General features: G+C 36.1%; 1 protein-coding gene across 1 annotated transcript; it reads right to left on the minus strand.

Moving 5' to 3' along the window:
* Positions 1 to 232: 232 nt before the first annotated feature.
* Positions 233 to 1,081, minus strand: LOC145095780 (uncharacterized). The gene has a single exon (XM_079033608.1). The coding sequence runs from the start codon at positions 1,079 to 1,081 to the stop codon at positions 233 to 235; it is 849 nt and encodes a 282-aa protein (XP_078889734.1).
* Positions 1,082 to 17,878: the final 16,797 nt, after the last annotated feature.

Genomic DNA, 17,878 nt, shown 5'->3' on the forward strand with positions numbered 1-17,878 from the left:
ATTAATTAAAAAGCATAATTTATAACATACATTAATTTTTTAAAACATAAAAAAAAAATAAGAGCGCATTTCATTAATTAAAACATAGAAATTTAAAACTTAAATTAGTAAAATTAAACATTACATTGTCTAAATAAACTAAAAATTAAAAAACATAAAAAAACATAGGAAAATAACATTACAATGTCTAAATAAAATAAAAATTAAAAAACATAAAAAACATTGAAAAATTCTAATCGTCATCGTTGTCGTCACCGGTATCATCCACCTCGTCGCCACCATCATCATCCTCCTCATCGTCACCATCGTCATCATCGTCGGCTTTACCGTCATTTTGCCCTTGAAATTGTCGTTCCCATATGTATTCGGTCAAATCATGTCGTAGATTGTGATGTGTTTCACGGTTTTGTATTTCCAAAACCCTTGAGAAGTATGCCATACTGCCAACTTGTATTAGTGCGGGTGGCTTAAGTATATCGTTTGACTTGAAAAATGTAGCGTATTCTGGATACATCTCATCACCTAGGTAATACCCATATTTGTATTCATTTCCATTGACAACATATGACATTTCTGGTGCTTTGCCCTGTAAAATATCGTTAAATATCGGAGACGCTTGGAGCACATTCAAGTCATTGTTTGACTCGGCCATACCAAAGAATGCATGCCAAAACCATAGGTCATTTGAATCCACCACCTCCAAAATAACAGTCGGCACCCCATGATCACCTCGCATGAACTGGCCACGCCACGCGTTGGGACAATTTTCCCACTCCCAATATGCACAATCAATGCTACCAAGCATCCTTGGAAAACCATATTTCGCTTGATGTGCGGCATACAACTGTTCCACATCGCTTTTAGTCGGATGTCGCAGGTATATGTCACGGTAAAGCTCTATGACATACTCACAAAATAAATATGCATACTCTCGACCCATCCTCTCAGACATTTTCAAATACTCATCTGATGTGTCTGCAATTATACCATATCCCAACTGTCTAAGAGCGGCCGTACATTTTTGTATTGTAGTAAAACCGGATTTACCTCTAGCATCCCATCGTAATTGAAAAAAATTCATAATTACGTGCCAAATCTCTAGCTATATGTAAAAATAAAGTTCTACTAATACGAAAACATTCTTTGAATTTAGATAGATCATATAAACTATCAACGGCAAAGTAATCACGTACCAAAAGTTCATGTGCCGCCTCTCGATCCCGGTTGATCCATTTTCTATGCTTCTTGTCGACGTTTGAACTTTCGCCCCTCTCACATACCACGTCTCGTGCCGCGGATAACAATGTATACAAAATCAAATCTTCATCAGAATCGTTATCATCGAAGATGAATGAATTGGAGGTGGAAAATTATCCATGTTTTGGTTTAATGTATGTGTTTGTTTTGAAAAAATGTGGGCGTGGTTTAGTGGAAATTGTGGTTAAAGTGGATGTATATATAGAGAATTTGAAAAAACTAAAAAAAAAAGTTTTTTTTATTTATACAGTCGAATATAACGTTCGAAAATCAATTAGCAAATCAAAGTTCTCGTCTTCGTCCGTCTTCAGCCTCACGTCACACTCAGCCCACTGGCTTTGGGGGCAATGTTCACGCGTGGGAGAGGGTGCCACCTCAGCCCAACACGCGTGAAAAAACCTCCATACCGGGTAGCCTTAGGGTTTGACTGGTAAAGCGAATTTGACATATGATGTTCTATGGTCACGATCTGAAATCAAACTCGGGGAGGAAAACCAAAATGTTTATTTCGAATCCCTCATCTTTTACCAAGTTGATAGAAATTACCTTATTTCGCAATGTGGCACTTTACCGGGAATAATGAAGACATTTCATTGAATCCCTGAAGTTTCCGAGTTTTAACAAATTCTGAGAAATGGGAAAATATTTCGAATCTGGTCCCTATAGTTAATGCTAATTGTCACTTGATGCCAAGTTTCACATTTGGGGTAAAGTTTTGCATTTAAAGTTGTTTTAGCGCACCAGGTCCCTGCAGAATTTCTAAAGTTGACAGTTTATACCTAATTTTTGGATTCTTACAACTCCCACCCAAAAGTAAAAAACAATCACAAAATTTGGAAAATTTTCTCGCATTTTCATGATTGTTTTTCGTGCAAGATTAGGTTGCATGCTCCTAGAATTAAATAGTTTTAGATTGCTTGATTTGGCGCTGTTACGCAACCCTTGTCTAAGTCCAACCGATGTAGTGTCAAATCTTTCAGTCGACAAAATGTTTGAGTTTTAGTGGCATACAATTGTATTTATTTGATAATTAGTTAAGATTGGTAGAAGTTCTTCCTCAACTAATAGCAGAGTGAAGTGGTTAGGAATCCTAGAAGGATAGTCCAGGAAGTTTAATATACATTTGATAGGGCATATGTTCATAAGTAGGGCGTCGATAGAGACGCAAGAACCTAGTAAAGTCTAGGAAAGAGAGTGGTTAGACCTTTGGAACATTGGGTGTGAAAAGGAATGTCTGTAAGAGAGTGTAACAAATTAGAAACGTTGGGATAATTTTTGGAATGAGTATAAACAGGTATGGAAAGTAGTATAAGGGCCCGTACTACAAGAAATACAAGGTTCATACTTGGATCAAGAAGAATCGTAAAGTCACTACGAAGCTGGAGTAGATCAATCATTACCCTGAAATAGTTTATACATTTGTATAAATCTGGCCCCATATGTATCTCCAAAATGGTAATGATCACTAGAGGAAGCGATTCAGGTTCTGGATCAGAAGGATCTGGACCAATCAAGACTAATAAGCACGATTGGATAGAAGCAGCAGTATTAGCCGCAGTAAGAGAAATGATTCCACAGATGTTCAGATGTATGAAGACCGAACTAATCGCCATGTTTTCCAACGATATTCCACCGTATCTAAGACCACCGCCACATTATCCATTGTTGTTGTTGTTGCCACAGCCTCCCCTAGGGAGAAGGAGATTCTTTATAGGGAGTTCAACAACACTAAACCCCCAGAGTTTGAAGGTGCTAGGGATCCAATCATGTAAATGAGGTAGATCTCAGATGTAGAAGGATTCTTCTACACTTGTGCTTGCCCAGCCAACATAAAGTTCAAGTATGCAAAAAATCTCTTCCAACATGGGGTGAAAAACTGGTGGAATGTTTTCATGAAGGACTATTCACCTGTTGAGAAGAGCGCAGTGGCATGGGAGTAGTTTGTGGAAAAGTTTAGGGAAGAATATGCTCCAATTAGAGAGAGGGAGCGACTAGCTCAGGAATACTTGTCGCTCAAGCAAACCACAGAGTTGGTAACATAAATCGGCAAGATATTCATGGAAAGGGCCCTATTTTGCCTAGAATATTCGTCCTCAAAATAGGTGCAGATGTATCGGTACCTCAACATACTCAAGACGGATATCATAGATTTTGTATTGAGAAATCGATAAAACACCTTGGCGAGATGCAAGAGCATGCCCGGAGGAGGGAGATGGAGTTGGAAACTCAAGAAAAGGAAAAGAAGAAGACTCCAGCTCTGTCCCAGCCAACAACCAAAAGATCCCAACATACAGATTCAAGTTCTAGAGGACAGAAAGGACCTAGGTGTGATAAGCGTGGAAAATCACACGAAGGGATTTGTCGTACTATAATATGCTACAAATGCGGAAAAGAAGGACATTACAGTCGAGACTATATACAAGGAGCACAATGAGTGCGCGTACGTTTCCAATCACTACTAGAAAAACAACCTTTTACGACGCTCATTGCGTGTCGTAAAAGGCTAAGACGACGCGCAAATGCACGTCAAGGAAGGCCCTGTCATAAAGAAAGATGACGCGCTTATGCACGTCGTCTATAGACGACGCGCTTTTACGACGCTCATTTATGACACGCATTTACGACGCGCGTTTACGACATGCAATGCGTATCAAGGAAGGCCTTGTCATAAAGGAAGACGACACACATTCGCGCATCGTAACCTTACGACACACGTGTTAATGACACGCAATGCGTATCAAGGAAGCCCCTGTCAAGAAAGGCCATGTCATAAATGAAGATGACACACATTTTTGCGTATCATAATTTTAAATGTTTAAAAATAATATTATTTATAGATTTACTAATTTTCAAATTAAATTTTCATTTAATGTCTCTTATTAGAAAATAAAATATCATATACAAAAAATACAATCCATTACATAAAATTTAATGTCATACAAATAATTGTTCCATGGAAAGATAAAACAAATCAATAGAAGTTGTAACGAAATTTACAAATTAATAGTTCTAATAACCTAATGTGTGCATCTATGTAAACAAGATTTGTGCTGATTTTTTTAAAACCCTTGTCATCAAATGCTTCCTTGGCTACAATAGTTGTCTGAACATCTGAAATTTATAATTTTTTTTAACATTTTACAAAATTATATTATATATAATAAGCTTCTCAACACTTGTTATCAAAAAAATTAATTAACTCTCACCAGGGTATTGAATTAGAGCTTGAACTCCACCATTTTTGCCAAACATTGCTATCTTTAAAACAGACCCAAAAGCAGAAAATAACTGTTTACAACAAAGTGAGAGAAAGAGAGATTAAAAATGAGCACATGGTCAAATATGAAAAAACATTCACAGTCAGAAAGGTCAAGTTCTTGAATTGATTTTTTTTTATACTTCTCCTTGATGGCCCAACTATTCTTTTCAATTTCATCTTCATCAGAATTTCCATCTTTACCCTCGTCATTACCCTGTATTACTTCAGGTAAATGTCCATGACACCATAAGGATCCTACCAAAGCTAGTCAAAGTCATGTTATTGAGTCATGAAAAAAAACAATTTAACATCCTACCTTACTGAGGAAATAACATGGAGGGGCATTTAGGTAAAATCGTCATTGGGTTTAGGATATATGTAATTATATGTAAACTTACTCATGGGGAAGAGCTATTTGCATATATATATATACATTATTAGATGAAGATTTATAGATTCTTATTAGGCATGTAAATGTAAATAAGAACTTATGTGTACAATTACTTGTCTTTTCACTGTGATCTATAAACTCATTGACTTCTTCCACAATATCCGGATATACTTTAAGCAAACTATTTACCTAAAAAAAATAAAAATTTCTTTAATTTATGAAATTAAATCTAAGGATACCACACAAAAAGTCATCTAGAAGTTTTATGGATACACAAACAACGAATGCAAATATCTAGCAATAAAGCAGGAAGCAGATACTAGAAACAAAAAAGAATAAATCTTTAAATAATGTGTATTGTGTATATAATTTTACCCTTGATTGCAATTGTGGCCGAGTAATACTCTTTGTGCAATACTCTGCAATGCACTTCAAAAATGACTGGTAATCATCTGAGTTGCTCAATCTTTCCTTCACCTTCTCACGAAGACAAAGCATTTGAGCATGTACATCTTCCAACATACAAAGGGTCAATAAGGACATGAAATCAATTGTTCAAAAGAATGTAATACCTTTATAACAACAACCAGATGGGACTAGTAGATACCTTGATGAAAGAGTTCAGCTACAGAGTCTTCAAGAGTACGTGGGGGTTTATTTTGGGAAAAATGATGTGTCACATCACAATATTTATCATCTTGATCATGTTCTCTTTGTTTTGTGTCTTCTGATGTGTCTTTTTCTTTCTCACCATGTTCCTTAATCTCTTTATCAGGTATAGTACATGCTTTTTCATGATTTTGATCAGGCTGGTCAATGTTGACTTTGCATTCAGTGTGAGCTGTTGGGAGTGGGTTTGTAACGTCCAAAATTTCAAAACAATTAAAACTTTTCAAAATCACCCATTTTATTAACGTTGTTACAAAAAGGTTTTCAATACATTATTTAATAGAGTATTTTCCCAGGTTCATATCATAAAACACCAACGCGAGGAACGGTACGATCACGCCTTTGCCTTGTCACAGACTCTTGAGAACCTGAAACATAAAACCACAACTGTAAGCCCGAAAGCTTAGTGAGATACCCCCAGAATACCAACGACATATACGCCTTTCCAGGCCCTGACCTTCCGGTCCATGTGTCTCAGGGGACTTCCGTCCCTGCTGGGTAAACCTTCCGGTCCTACCCACGCCGACCTTCCGGTCCACCACACAACGCCTTCCGGCCCATAACATAATCGCCTTCCGGCCCATAACATATTGCCTTCCGGCCCATAAGCATAAAATGCATATATAACATAACAAATAATCATATAGCAGTTCATAGACAACAACAGATCACATATCATAGCATTACTCTAAACAAGATACCGGTCTAGCCGGTCACTAGCATAACATTACCCTACGAATCAGTCAACATACTAAATGCATACATACGCCTTTCCAGGCCATGACCTTCCGGTCCACATAGCAATGCCTTCCGGCCCATAACATGTAATGCCTTCCGGCCTATATCATAACAATGACAACTACCCGGATTTCCATCCAATGAAAAGGGTCGGCCTTGGTGCCATAAACCCTAGCGATATAGTGAGGATAACTCACCTCGAAACTGCCGACTGAACAGATAGCTCAAGCTGCTCCGATCACTGATACGATCTCCACCTCTGGACAGCCACCAATGCACTGAACTCAAACAATAAACAACAATTACCAAAATACCCCTGGAACCACTGGTAAATCCTTGGTCAAAGACAAGGTCAAAGTCAACCCCTGACTGACCCTACTCGCCGAGTCAACCCTATGACTCGCCGAGTCCCCATACTCAGAACTTCACTCAACCCGCGATCTAACTCGCCGAGTCACCCCAAGACTCGCCGAGTTCAACGACTCTGAGTCCACTCGCCCTCAACTCACCGATTCTTTAAGATTCCCTTTTTACACGTCGAGTATCCCCCTTGACTCGACGAGTTCCTCCTGGAAGAATCGCGGGGCCACCCCGACTCAACTCGCCGAGTCTGAAGAACAACTCGACGAGTCCCAGTTAATCTTCAAGCTACTCGCCGAGTCTGTTCATCGGACTCGGCGAGTCCATGCCATGCAACCGCTCAAACTGCTTTCTAAGGTCAAAACTGCTCCGACCATTCATAGGTCTGGCCTTCCTAGACCGGTTCATCATGTAAGGTCCTCATTTCGGTGCTCATAATACACCCCATGACTCATAATTTACATTTTGACCTAAGGCATAAGGATTCCAATCCAAAACCTCCATTGATTCCCGAAATGCTCAGGCATGGGACATTCTGGACTTCCAAAGGTTCCAATGAAAGGTTCCAATCGCTTGGGGGACTAAGGAGACACTCAATCTAGCCACAAAAGGGTTCAATAAACCCTAAATCCATATACACATCAACATAGAAGGGATTAACTCGAAATTATTACCTGAATAATGTTGCTCTGTGTCCTCAACCCTCAGAATGTGGCTTCTCCTGTTGTTCCCTCAACCAAGTCTCCTTCTTCTTGTAAAATAACTCTTCCAAGGTCAACAATAGTCTTCTACCTTGCTCCAGATGCTCACAATCGAATTAGGGCTTCACTCACAATACTAGGGTGAACAATGACGGCCATAGGGCCCCTTATATATGTCCCATCCTTGAACGGTTAGGGTTTTCGCTAAACAGCGCAGACTCGCCGAGTCCATATCCGGACTCGTCGAGTCCAATCGTGAACCCGCGATCAGATCCGCGATCCTACTCGGCGAGTCTGGGCTCCAACTCGCCGAGTCCCCTCTTAAAACACCCAAAATCATAATTATTACAATACTTGGAATTCTGGGCTGTTACAGGGTTTTATGGGATTTTGTTGTTGTTACAGCGACACGGTAAGGGAACATATCATCATGTAACCGGATCATTTGAAAGAATAGCAATGCTAATCAAGTTAGGGCTCGGCTTGGGTGCAGACATACCTCCATCCATTGATAGTGAAGATGAACATGAAATTGGAGTACAATGAATAAAGATGATGTATTGAGAAAAAGTGCAACAACCATAGAAAAGAACAATTGCAAAATATGGGGCTTAGATGCTTGATATAGTTTCACTGTAAGTTTGTTTAACTTTAAACAACAAAAGGTAAATGATAATCATTCATTAATATACTTCTGAACATCTTCATCTAAAAAATTCATTCCAAGATTAATTGGCTGCTAACTTTTCCAACCTTGAATTGAACTAGATTTGTCAAATATTCTTGAACGTCATATATGATTAGGATGCAATACCAAGTAAATCAGATTGAAAAAGAAAAAAAAACATTATGTTCTTCAGATTATAACCAAATCAGATTACTATAATATAAGCAAATTATAGCAAAAGCTAAAAAATACAAAAAACACATTATGCCCAAATCATACAGAGGCGATACCAGCAAACAAGAAATAAGAAACACTTAAACTATATCATTTTATCAAATAAAAGCTACCCTTTAACCCACCTTGTCAGTTTTGCAATCTGTTCTTCTGGAACATTGAATTTAATAAGCACCTCTCTTGCAGCATCCATGCTTAATCTACGAAGATCAGCATCAGTTAATATATTGGTTCCATAAATATAAAACAAAGTAAAGTTAATATATTGGTATTATGGGTAACAAAGTAAAGTAATGAGTAAAATTTCACCTGAAAATCACAGAATAACTTTAAGATGTCTCAAAGTTGGCTGTTGCAAAGAAGAAACTGTTTCTGAAACAAAAAATAACAATTTTATATTAATACTTTTAAGAGTCACCAGCAAGAATTACCTGTCTTGATGAAAGATTTGACAGGATAACTTTGACATGAGTATGAACTGTAACAGCTTGATGTGTGCTTATCTCTGGAATAAAGGACTTATAAGGTTGCTTACTCAAGAAGTGTTGTTGTTTCTTGCTGTGTGCTTATCTCTGCAATGACAGACTGTAGAAAACAAACAATTAAGTGCACATAACAACAACAGGAAATTAAATATATTTTATGAATTATATAATTGAATTAACAAACCTTGCAGCGTGAAAAGAATATACATCTAGGGTGAAGTTCAGGACCAAGAACAGCAACTATTTCATTGATGAGGCGACCTACTCCTTGCTGAAGCACAACCTATCCATTCTCTCCAGACAAAAGAATATCCATAGCAAGGCCAAGTGTTGCCTAAAAAAGAATGACAGATCATATAATAACTATTATCTCCTAGTCTAGATCGTTTTAATTACATGCCAGCTCCTGTTAATTTTTATTCTTACATTAGAGAGAAAGGTGGGAATTGTATACATACAAAAGGATATGTAATGTACCTGAACTTGTGAAACATAAGACAAGCCTGTAGCTTCTATTCTTAGAAGAAGTCCATGCAAAGCCCATACTTTTAAGTTAGCTATTGAACTCTTAGCTAGTGAAGAGATAGAATGCATAGTGGATGGAACTAAACTTAATAGTGCCATTCCTCCTGCGCTGCGTACAACATGAGAATGATAAATCTTTTGCTTTCAGAAAATAAAATAAATAAATTATGAGAAAACAAGTAACTTCACTAAAAAAGATAAAACATAAAAAGAAAATACCTACGTTGGATGTAACCAAGAGCTAGAGCAATTGATCCAACATAATGCTCTGGTGCGCCAGTTACATCATTAAGCAGTGATCGAGTCTAGTCAAAACAAATTATGGATCATGAGATTTTTAACACATTCTAAAATGAAATAAATAACAATATCAAAATTTTACCAATCTGGCAGTAAACATATCATTTCCAAGGCGAGCTAGAAGCCCTAGCCCTTCTGATGATGCTCTTCGTTGTGATTCACAGGTTGGCCCTTTCCCATGCATTTCACTAATCACAACCCATAAACTGTCTTATAGATTCCACCATGATTCATCCAACTTTTCAATTTGATAAGATACATATTGCTTGTGAGTCAAAAAAAAAGTTACCTAATTGAGGGCAATAGACTTCCGTAGAAGAATCAGCTTAGCTCTATATCTTCACTGTGGCATTTTGTCAAACACCTTCTGTGCAGTAACAAAATGAAAATCTTGCCATCAAAAATTCCATGTATAGTTTTAAACCAGTCAAAATCCTGAAAAGAAAGAACAAAAATCAGATAACGAAAAATAGCTTCGCAAGAAAAGTTACCTTGTCTCAGTGTAGGAACCACCGCCACCCTCCTCTGTTAAAATTAAAAAGATAAGAACATGTTCAAAGGTGAAACAATGACAATATCTAGAATAACTGAAAGTGTTGAAGAGAGAAGAGATGCTTGCTGATTATCCGACGGTGGTCACTTAGTGAAAATGGTGAGAGAAAGAAAAACCAAAGATAAGCTACGTAACAATTTCCCAAATTGAACAATTTTACCATGTGGGAGAAAGGAGAATCCTCTGCTAGGCGTGAATATTGACTGCTAGGCATGAATATCTACTGCAAGGTGCGAGAATCCTCAATTTATGCCGACTGGTGCAGGAAAAAGGAGAAATGGTATGTGGTTCTCCACTTAAGGGTTTTTTCATATTTACTAAGAGAAGTAGTGTGAGGACAAAGAGTGGGTTAAGAAATTGGTCGGAGACATTTTCTTGTGGAAGATCGGAGATTTGCTGATATTGCGATTTTATTGTAGGAGAAAAGAGGATTGGCGATGATATTAGGGTTTTTTGGGGTATTAGAGTGTGGGAGATTGAGATATAGAAAAGAACGATGGTAATAAGGTAGAGGATAACATGGCGGCCTTTCAAACTTTTTGGGTTTTCGTTTCCCCCTAGCTGCAAAAGAAGGGAACGCGCGTTTCATTAAAAATATAAAGCGACATCTCTACACGACGCCCGTCTTTAAATAAGTGCCCTCCGTGTTTTTAATTTTTTTTTGTTGGACACTAATTTTAGGGCACGCGAAAATACATGTCCTCTATCCTTCAAATTTTGGAAAACTGACATTAACTTTTTGGGCAAGCTCAATTGCGCGTCCTCTATCAGTGTGTGTCATTAATTGCGCGTCGTAAAAGGCTATTTTTCTAGTAGTGAATGCAACCAAATAGGTCATATCAAGGCCAACTGCCCTCTGTTGAACCTAACAGGCACAGTACAAGCTTCAACACCTACAACATTAATGATAACTGATAGAAGACAGGGTGGAGTTGAAGCCCAAAGGGCCAAAGGGCGAGCCTTTCAACTATTGGTAGAGGAAGAAAGGCAAGCACCAGAGAACGTGGCTAGTTGTTCATCGGATCAAGGGAAAGCTCCAACATGAATGAGATTACATCATAGAAGTTAATAGTGCACTTAGGCGTCAACTAATGTAATATATGTACGACAATACTATTATAATAAAAATGGGATGTTTGCTTTACATATGGTTTCTAGTGTCAAACATATGCGTTTTTCCAAACAACTTATGCCTATCTTATTTGAAGGAACTCACTTGTGAACAATACAAGTTGTATGATAGGAATATCGAAGGTCGTTGGATATAACAAACATGAGTTTCTTTAAATTCAAAAAGGAAATACCAAATATATAAGCAAAGCTAGCTTAAACTTCGATCAGTGACATGTAGTAGCAGATAATGGGTCAAAACCAAGTGAGGGATAACCAATCCTTAAGGAAGAAGTACGAGGTGTCGCTCGACTTTTGGCTTTAACACCAAGGTATAAGGTTGGCAACACAATTAGGTGGAAATTGTTAATTTTAGTTTCATGGTAAGGAATACAACCCAATTAGATAGATGTTTTTATTTAGGTTAGGGTAAAGAAAAAATATCCATAGGCTTTGAGCTTCTTGTTTCTCAAGAAAAGATTTGGCCTTTCCTCCCAACCATCAGATTAGAATAAGGAATCTACTGAACTCTCGAGTTCGGATTAGATAGTCAAGAAGACCTGATAGGTGTGTTCTTTCAAGGATGTAGGCTTTATCCTTGCATCAGAGGATCAATATACAATAAATTCATTAGGTCGTATAGATCGCCATAAAAAGCGTCAAGTACTCAAGAAGTATACAAGACTTAGAGATTTGATTCAATCCTTAGTAAGGAATTAGTAAACTCGTTGTAGTAGTTAAATTTCAGGTTGCTAGGACATCTACACTAGGCAAATAAGCTAACTATAATATAGGATCGTAAGTGTTTTAAAGGTACGTCATAGAAGATTTTCATAGGAGACAAAATCAAAATAGTACACTATAAGCCTTTTTAAAGGAACGATCCCGAAGAGTGGATCCCATTACGATGTCAAAGATAAATTTCCGTAGTAAAACACTTTATATTGAGTCAAATGTGTCAATATTTCATGCATGAAGGTGACCATCCATCATAAAATATAAATTCAGAAAGTCCCAACCGATGAGTTCCCATTTTTGGGAAGACTTCGCGATGAGCCTAGGAGTATGTCTAAGGGAGAGAATGAAGTTCTATGAGACATGTAGACATGAATATACCGACTAAATCATGATTTGAGCTCAATAACACTGATAAAATAACATCTAGGTGTACTAGGAGCAGGATTCCGCGGATGAAATCCTTGTAAGTGGGGGAGAGTTGTAACATCCCATTTTTACAATTCCGTAAGATTCAATATAAACCATTGTTTAGAAAATTAGAAGTGGAAATATGTTACTCTTTAGCCTAAGTAATCACCACAAACATTTAGGAAATTTCGATGCGATTTTCTTAGATATATAGAACGCTTAAATCCAACTTATTATGAAGAAGTTATGCTTATTTGAAGTTTTGCAATGAAACTGACACGACTCAGCGTATCGTAAAAAGTAAATTTTGATAGGTTGCTTATTAGCCTAAGAAATCTAAAGAAAAGTCATATTAGTTGTTAAACTGATAGTGTGCATATACAGAACATCCAAAGGTGACTTTATAAGAGGAAGTTATGATTTTTCTAAGTTTCAACACATTAGCGCGAGCATAGAAATCGAATTATGGAATTATAGGTTAGTAGAAAAAATAATCTAAACAAGATTTGAATCTCTTTAATAGGAGCATGTTGATATAGAGAACATTGAGAACGGAGTCTGTATGTAGGAGTTATACCATTTGTAACAATTTCCAACAACTTAAGCCTATCAAAAATATACATTTTAGATAAAGTGAGAATTAGCTATTGGGATCTAAAGGAAAGTTGTAGATATCGTTGAGAGCTTTCCTGGGATATAAAAAAACATCAAAAATGGAGCTCTTATAAACAAGTTATATCATTTTGAAAATCTAGAAAATTGTCCATGCGAAGTGCGTGGCACGCATGACAACGTGAAACCACGATAAAGCGCCATTTTTCCATGTAGGGGCATCCCCTTTCTTCCGAGACCACTAAATATATATGTGTATGTATCCCATGATCATATACCACATATTTTCCTAAATTCCACTAGGGCTTTGCATCTTCATCGGTGCTTTACCTATAAATATATGCCCTATCATGAGTATATTAAACCTCCTAGACTTTCCTTTTAAGATTGATTTCCACTTCACCCTACTGTTAGCTGAGCAAAAAATTCTACCAATCTTAACTAATTATAGGACGAATACAATTACATGCCTCTAAAATCAAACCGCATATCGACTGAAAGATCCAACACTAAGGAAGTTAGATTCATACGAGAGTTGTGCAACATCGCTAAATCAAGAAGTCTAAAAGTATTCAATTTTGGGAGCATGCAACCTAACGTATCAATATTGGTTCCAAGAAACAATTAAGAAGCAAATCTCTAAGTTATAAGGCATCTTAATTATCAAGAATATCTATTTAGCAAATCCTAAAAGGACCCTAACATATATACTAGCCTGTATTTCTAACATTTCACATATTAGCAATCATAACAAATATGGATATTTTCATAATCACTTTCCTTTTTGAACATTGTTTGACTCTACGCATCACTTTCTTTTCTTTTGAATAAAGTTATTTGTCTTAAAAAATTTTGTTAAAATATTCAGATCCTCGATTTGAGTCTGCAAATACACGAGTGTTCTTCCAATTTGGTCAAACCACGACTCTGATACCAACTTGTAAGGTCCTGATTTTCAACCCAAATTTTTCATTTTTATTTATTAAATATCTCATAGTATTATTACATTGTGTAGAAACATGTTGCGAATGCACGTATGTACAATCGAACCTTGCCCTTCTCACGAAGTACCTGAAAAGACATTTATAACAACTGGGTAAGGCTATGCTTAGTGAGTTCCTCAAAATACCATATATCATAATACATATACATGCATACAAACGATGTTTCCCATACTTTTGTCTTTCTACCATCAATTCTATCTAAATATATGCGGATCTATAGGCTCCCGTACTTTTTTTCGTTCATCCATTAATCCTAACTAAACCTATGCAGGTTTATAGGCTCCCGTTCATTGGTTGTTCCACCATCAACCCTCTAACTCTAATGTCATAATAATTACGCACATAGAAACTGCACTTTAGATTCTACAAGTACATTCATACTTTCTACTAGATTACACCTAAGCACATGGAGGCTATTCTATTTATTCTACTAGTTCTCTATCATAACATATATGGAAATGTATTATAATACATAGTATAGTGAGATAACTCACATCGGCAATTTCTTCGATAATTGATAGCTATTTGGGTGATCCTACTGGCGATCCAACTAGTGGGTAATTTATCGAACATGTATTAACCTTTAATACTTTAACCTATTAATCTCTAAGACGATATGGTAATGAAAGATAGATCTTTCACTAATCCCAATGAATACTAAGAGTTCTATCAAAAAAGGATCAACCATGCAGGACAGTTGGGATGCATGACCATTTCAGCATATAACATTTCTGAAATCCAATAACCAAGCCAACATGACCATTCTAGACACCTCTCCCATAAGTAGATCAATCATCATTATAACTACAGTTACTGATAAATCTTATTTATATATCCATAACAATGTTGATGAATATAAATATAAGTTACACTTAAAGTGTAGTAAGTGTAGCCTAACTTACATGGAGGTTTTAGCAAAAACCGGGGATTTCTCAGGCAGAACTCTGAAACTGAAAGATTTTATTTTTCTAGGCTCTCCAGAACTTCAAGGCTCAGTTAAATAATGCTAAATACAAAGATAATTTGAGTTCAATGAATGGAAATTCAAGGGAAAACGTTTGGAGGGTGTGAGGAATCAAATCGTGCTTCAATAGCTATTTATATGAAATTTTTAGAGGATGCGCGACGTGCATACCTACCAGGAACGCCACACACTTGGGTGGCTCCTTGGGTGCCACATGTCGCTTTCCTGGTGGTCAACATGTCAATTTCTAGAAGGCTGTAAGGGCGCATGTATGCGTGCGATTTTTTGATTTATGTAAATTTCGTAACTTCTTTATACGATTTCCATTTTCTACATTCTATATACCCGCGCGTAGCTATCAATGAGACCTACAACATTTGTTTAGACCCCGTCGATTAATTCTCACTTTATTTTTAATTTATTATTTTAGAAGTCGTAGGCAACTAAATTCCATTTAAAATTCATATCTCTTTTATACAACATCCGTTCTTGACTTTCTTTATATTAATAGAATTGTATCTACAAGATCTTCAACTTTCATTTAGATTATTTTGGAACAATCAATCGATCGCGATTTTGGTTTTTTCTGTCGCGCACTGATATACCAAAACTTCTAAAAATCATAACTTCCACATATGAATTCAGATTTGGACGTTCTCTATATGCACACTCTCAATTTTACGATTAATATGACTTTCATTTTTATTAATTTGGCAAATAAGCAACCTATCAAAATTTTGTTTTTCTACAATACGCAAAGTCATGATGACTTAATCGTGAAATTTCGAAGAGGCTTAACTTCTTTATACGAAGTCGGATTTAAGCATTCTATATATCTATGGAAATCATATCGACATCTTCTACATGTTTCTAATGATTACTTGGGCTAAAAAGTGATATATCTTTATATCAAGTTTTATAAACAACAATTTATATCGAATCCCACTGAAAAAGCGGAAAACGGGTTTTACATTATAACAATATAATTAAAATAGGTGACACTTGAAATTTCATAATTTTGTTACTTTTAGCCCTATTTACACCATAATTCACATATAATCAAGGATTTTCATACCATTTTCAAAATAACATTTTAACTTTTTTTAGAAGGATACTAAATATAGGTAAATCGCAACCCATTTTCACTAATAGCATCATTATATAGATAAAATGGTATTTGGATCATGTATATATATATATATATATATATATATATATATATATATGGAACAAGGTCTAAGAACCAACCTTTGATTCCTTCCTCCTGCCACTAATCACTACTTGTTGATACCACCACCTCCATTAAAACTACATGCCACCATTACCACCCTTCTTCCACCTATCACTATCAGGTATGGATCTTTTACTCTCTACGAAGCGTCAAAAATTAGATATGGGTCTAGAAACCATCACCAAGAATCAAATCTTGATACTGGAACTTCTAGTAAAAATGTCCTCATCAAAGTCAATCACTTATATTGTTGCTATATTCCACCATATAAAACCCTAAAATCGACATCTCTATTATACTAGCATAGTCTTTACACCATTGTACCGTCTTAAGCTACCGGCATCATCTCACCATATATTTCTGTATACTCTGACGAACTCAAATTTGTTATCATCGACCAGTCACCAATGAGTTCATCAGATTTGTAAATCTTTGATGGTAATGTTTAGATAAAGAAAGTTTAATAACAAGATGTAAAAAATTGCTTGATGAAATGTTTCAATGGACTATTTAAGTTTTTAAACAGTAAACATAATGAAAATTAAACTATGAATGATTGTAGGAAGCCTTAAATAAAATGTAAACGAACTTATAAATAAGTGCATATAGCTACAACCAATGTAAATTAAATTGTGATTTTATATTTATTTATAATTTTCTATATATTTATGCATGATTAAAAATAATGTCAATTATTTTGAAAATTTGTTGAATGTTTTGTATTAAACTGTGAATAATCTATCAAAATGTGACTGAGTGAAAAAAAAACGTATTTATTATAATGTGAATGAGTGTATGAATAGGTGTATAAAATCATGAAAATGATAATTTATTTATTATTTACCAAAAAAGGCAAAAAAACAATATTGTAACTCTTTAAATCTGGCACGTCTAATTTTTTTAATGAATGGCTAAGATTAGTTTCTTTCTTCCTAACATTTTAATACTTCCTATTGAACACACACACACAAGAACGGAAAACCAAAAGTCCAAAATACGTGTACAGATCGCTCTGCAACCACCGATGGGTTTTGAGGATCACTAAACAACATTAAAGGGACAATGGAAGAAACAATTTTAGATACTCAGAGGTCCACAACCGGATCTATGAACAACATATCTATTTGCAACTTGATTAAGCAAGAATACATACCTTTTAGAGATTGTCAAAACCCTAATAGATCATTAATTGATTGATGAGAGCTAAGAGTCCAATGTATAACTCCTCTTTCGTAGTCGCGCCCAAGGCAATCAGATCAGCAACATCCAAAAACAACCCATGCATAGAACACCCTGAAAGAAGCTCCAAAAATCTGAATTTTCCTTAGCTGCAGATACCACGTTGTGAAAATGTGTAACACCAAGTTTCAGGTATGTTTCTTTTAAATAATTTAATATTTGGATATTGAATTTCTAGTGGCCATGACATGGAGAAGGAGTCACACGGCGTAGCCAAAGTTTTGTGGGCACTAAGCTAGTACCACGACGTGACATATATTTTCCATGGTGTGTGTAACACCCTGTTTCCAGATTAGATCGACTTACGACTTCAAGGAGTCAAAGGCATGATGTGTGGGTAAAACCAAGTGAAGGTTTGTATTATGATCGGATATACTTCAAGTGTGAACAAGGAAGGTAAAACTAATCTAAATGAAATAATCAACAGAAAGTA

The sequence above is a fragment of the Lactuca serriola genome, chromosome 3 (assembly GCF_051521515.1).
Source record: "Lactuca serriola cultivar US96UC23 chromosome 3, Lser_US96UC23_V15, whole genome shotgun sequence".
Taxonomy (NCBI): Eukaryota; Viridiplantae; Streptophyta; class Magnoliopsida; order Asterales; family Asteraceae; genus Lactuca; species Lactuca serriola.

Coding starts and splice junctions, on each gene's coding strand:
- LOC145095780 (XM_079033608.1), bottom strand. CDS start 1,081: ATGAATTTTTTTCAATTACGATGGGATGCTAGAGGTAAATCCGGTTTT.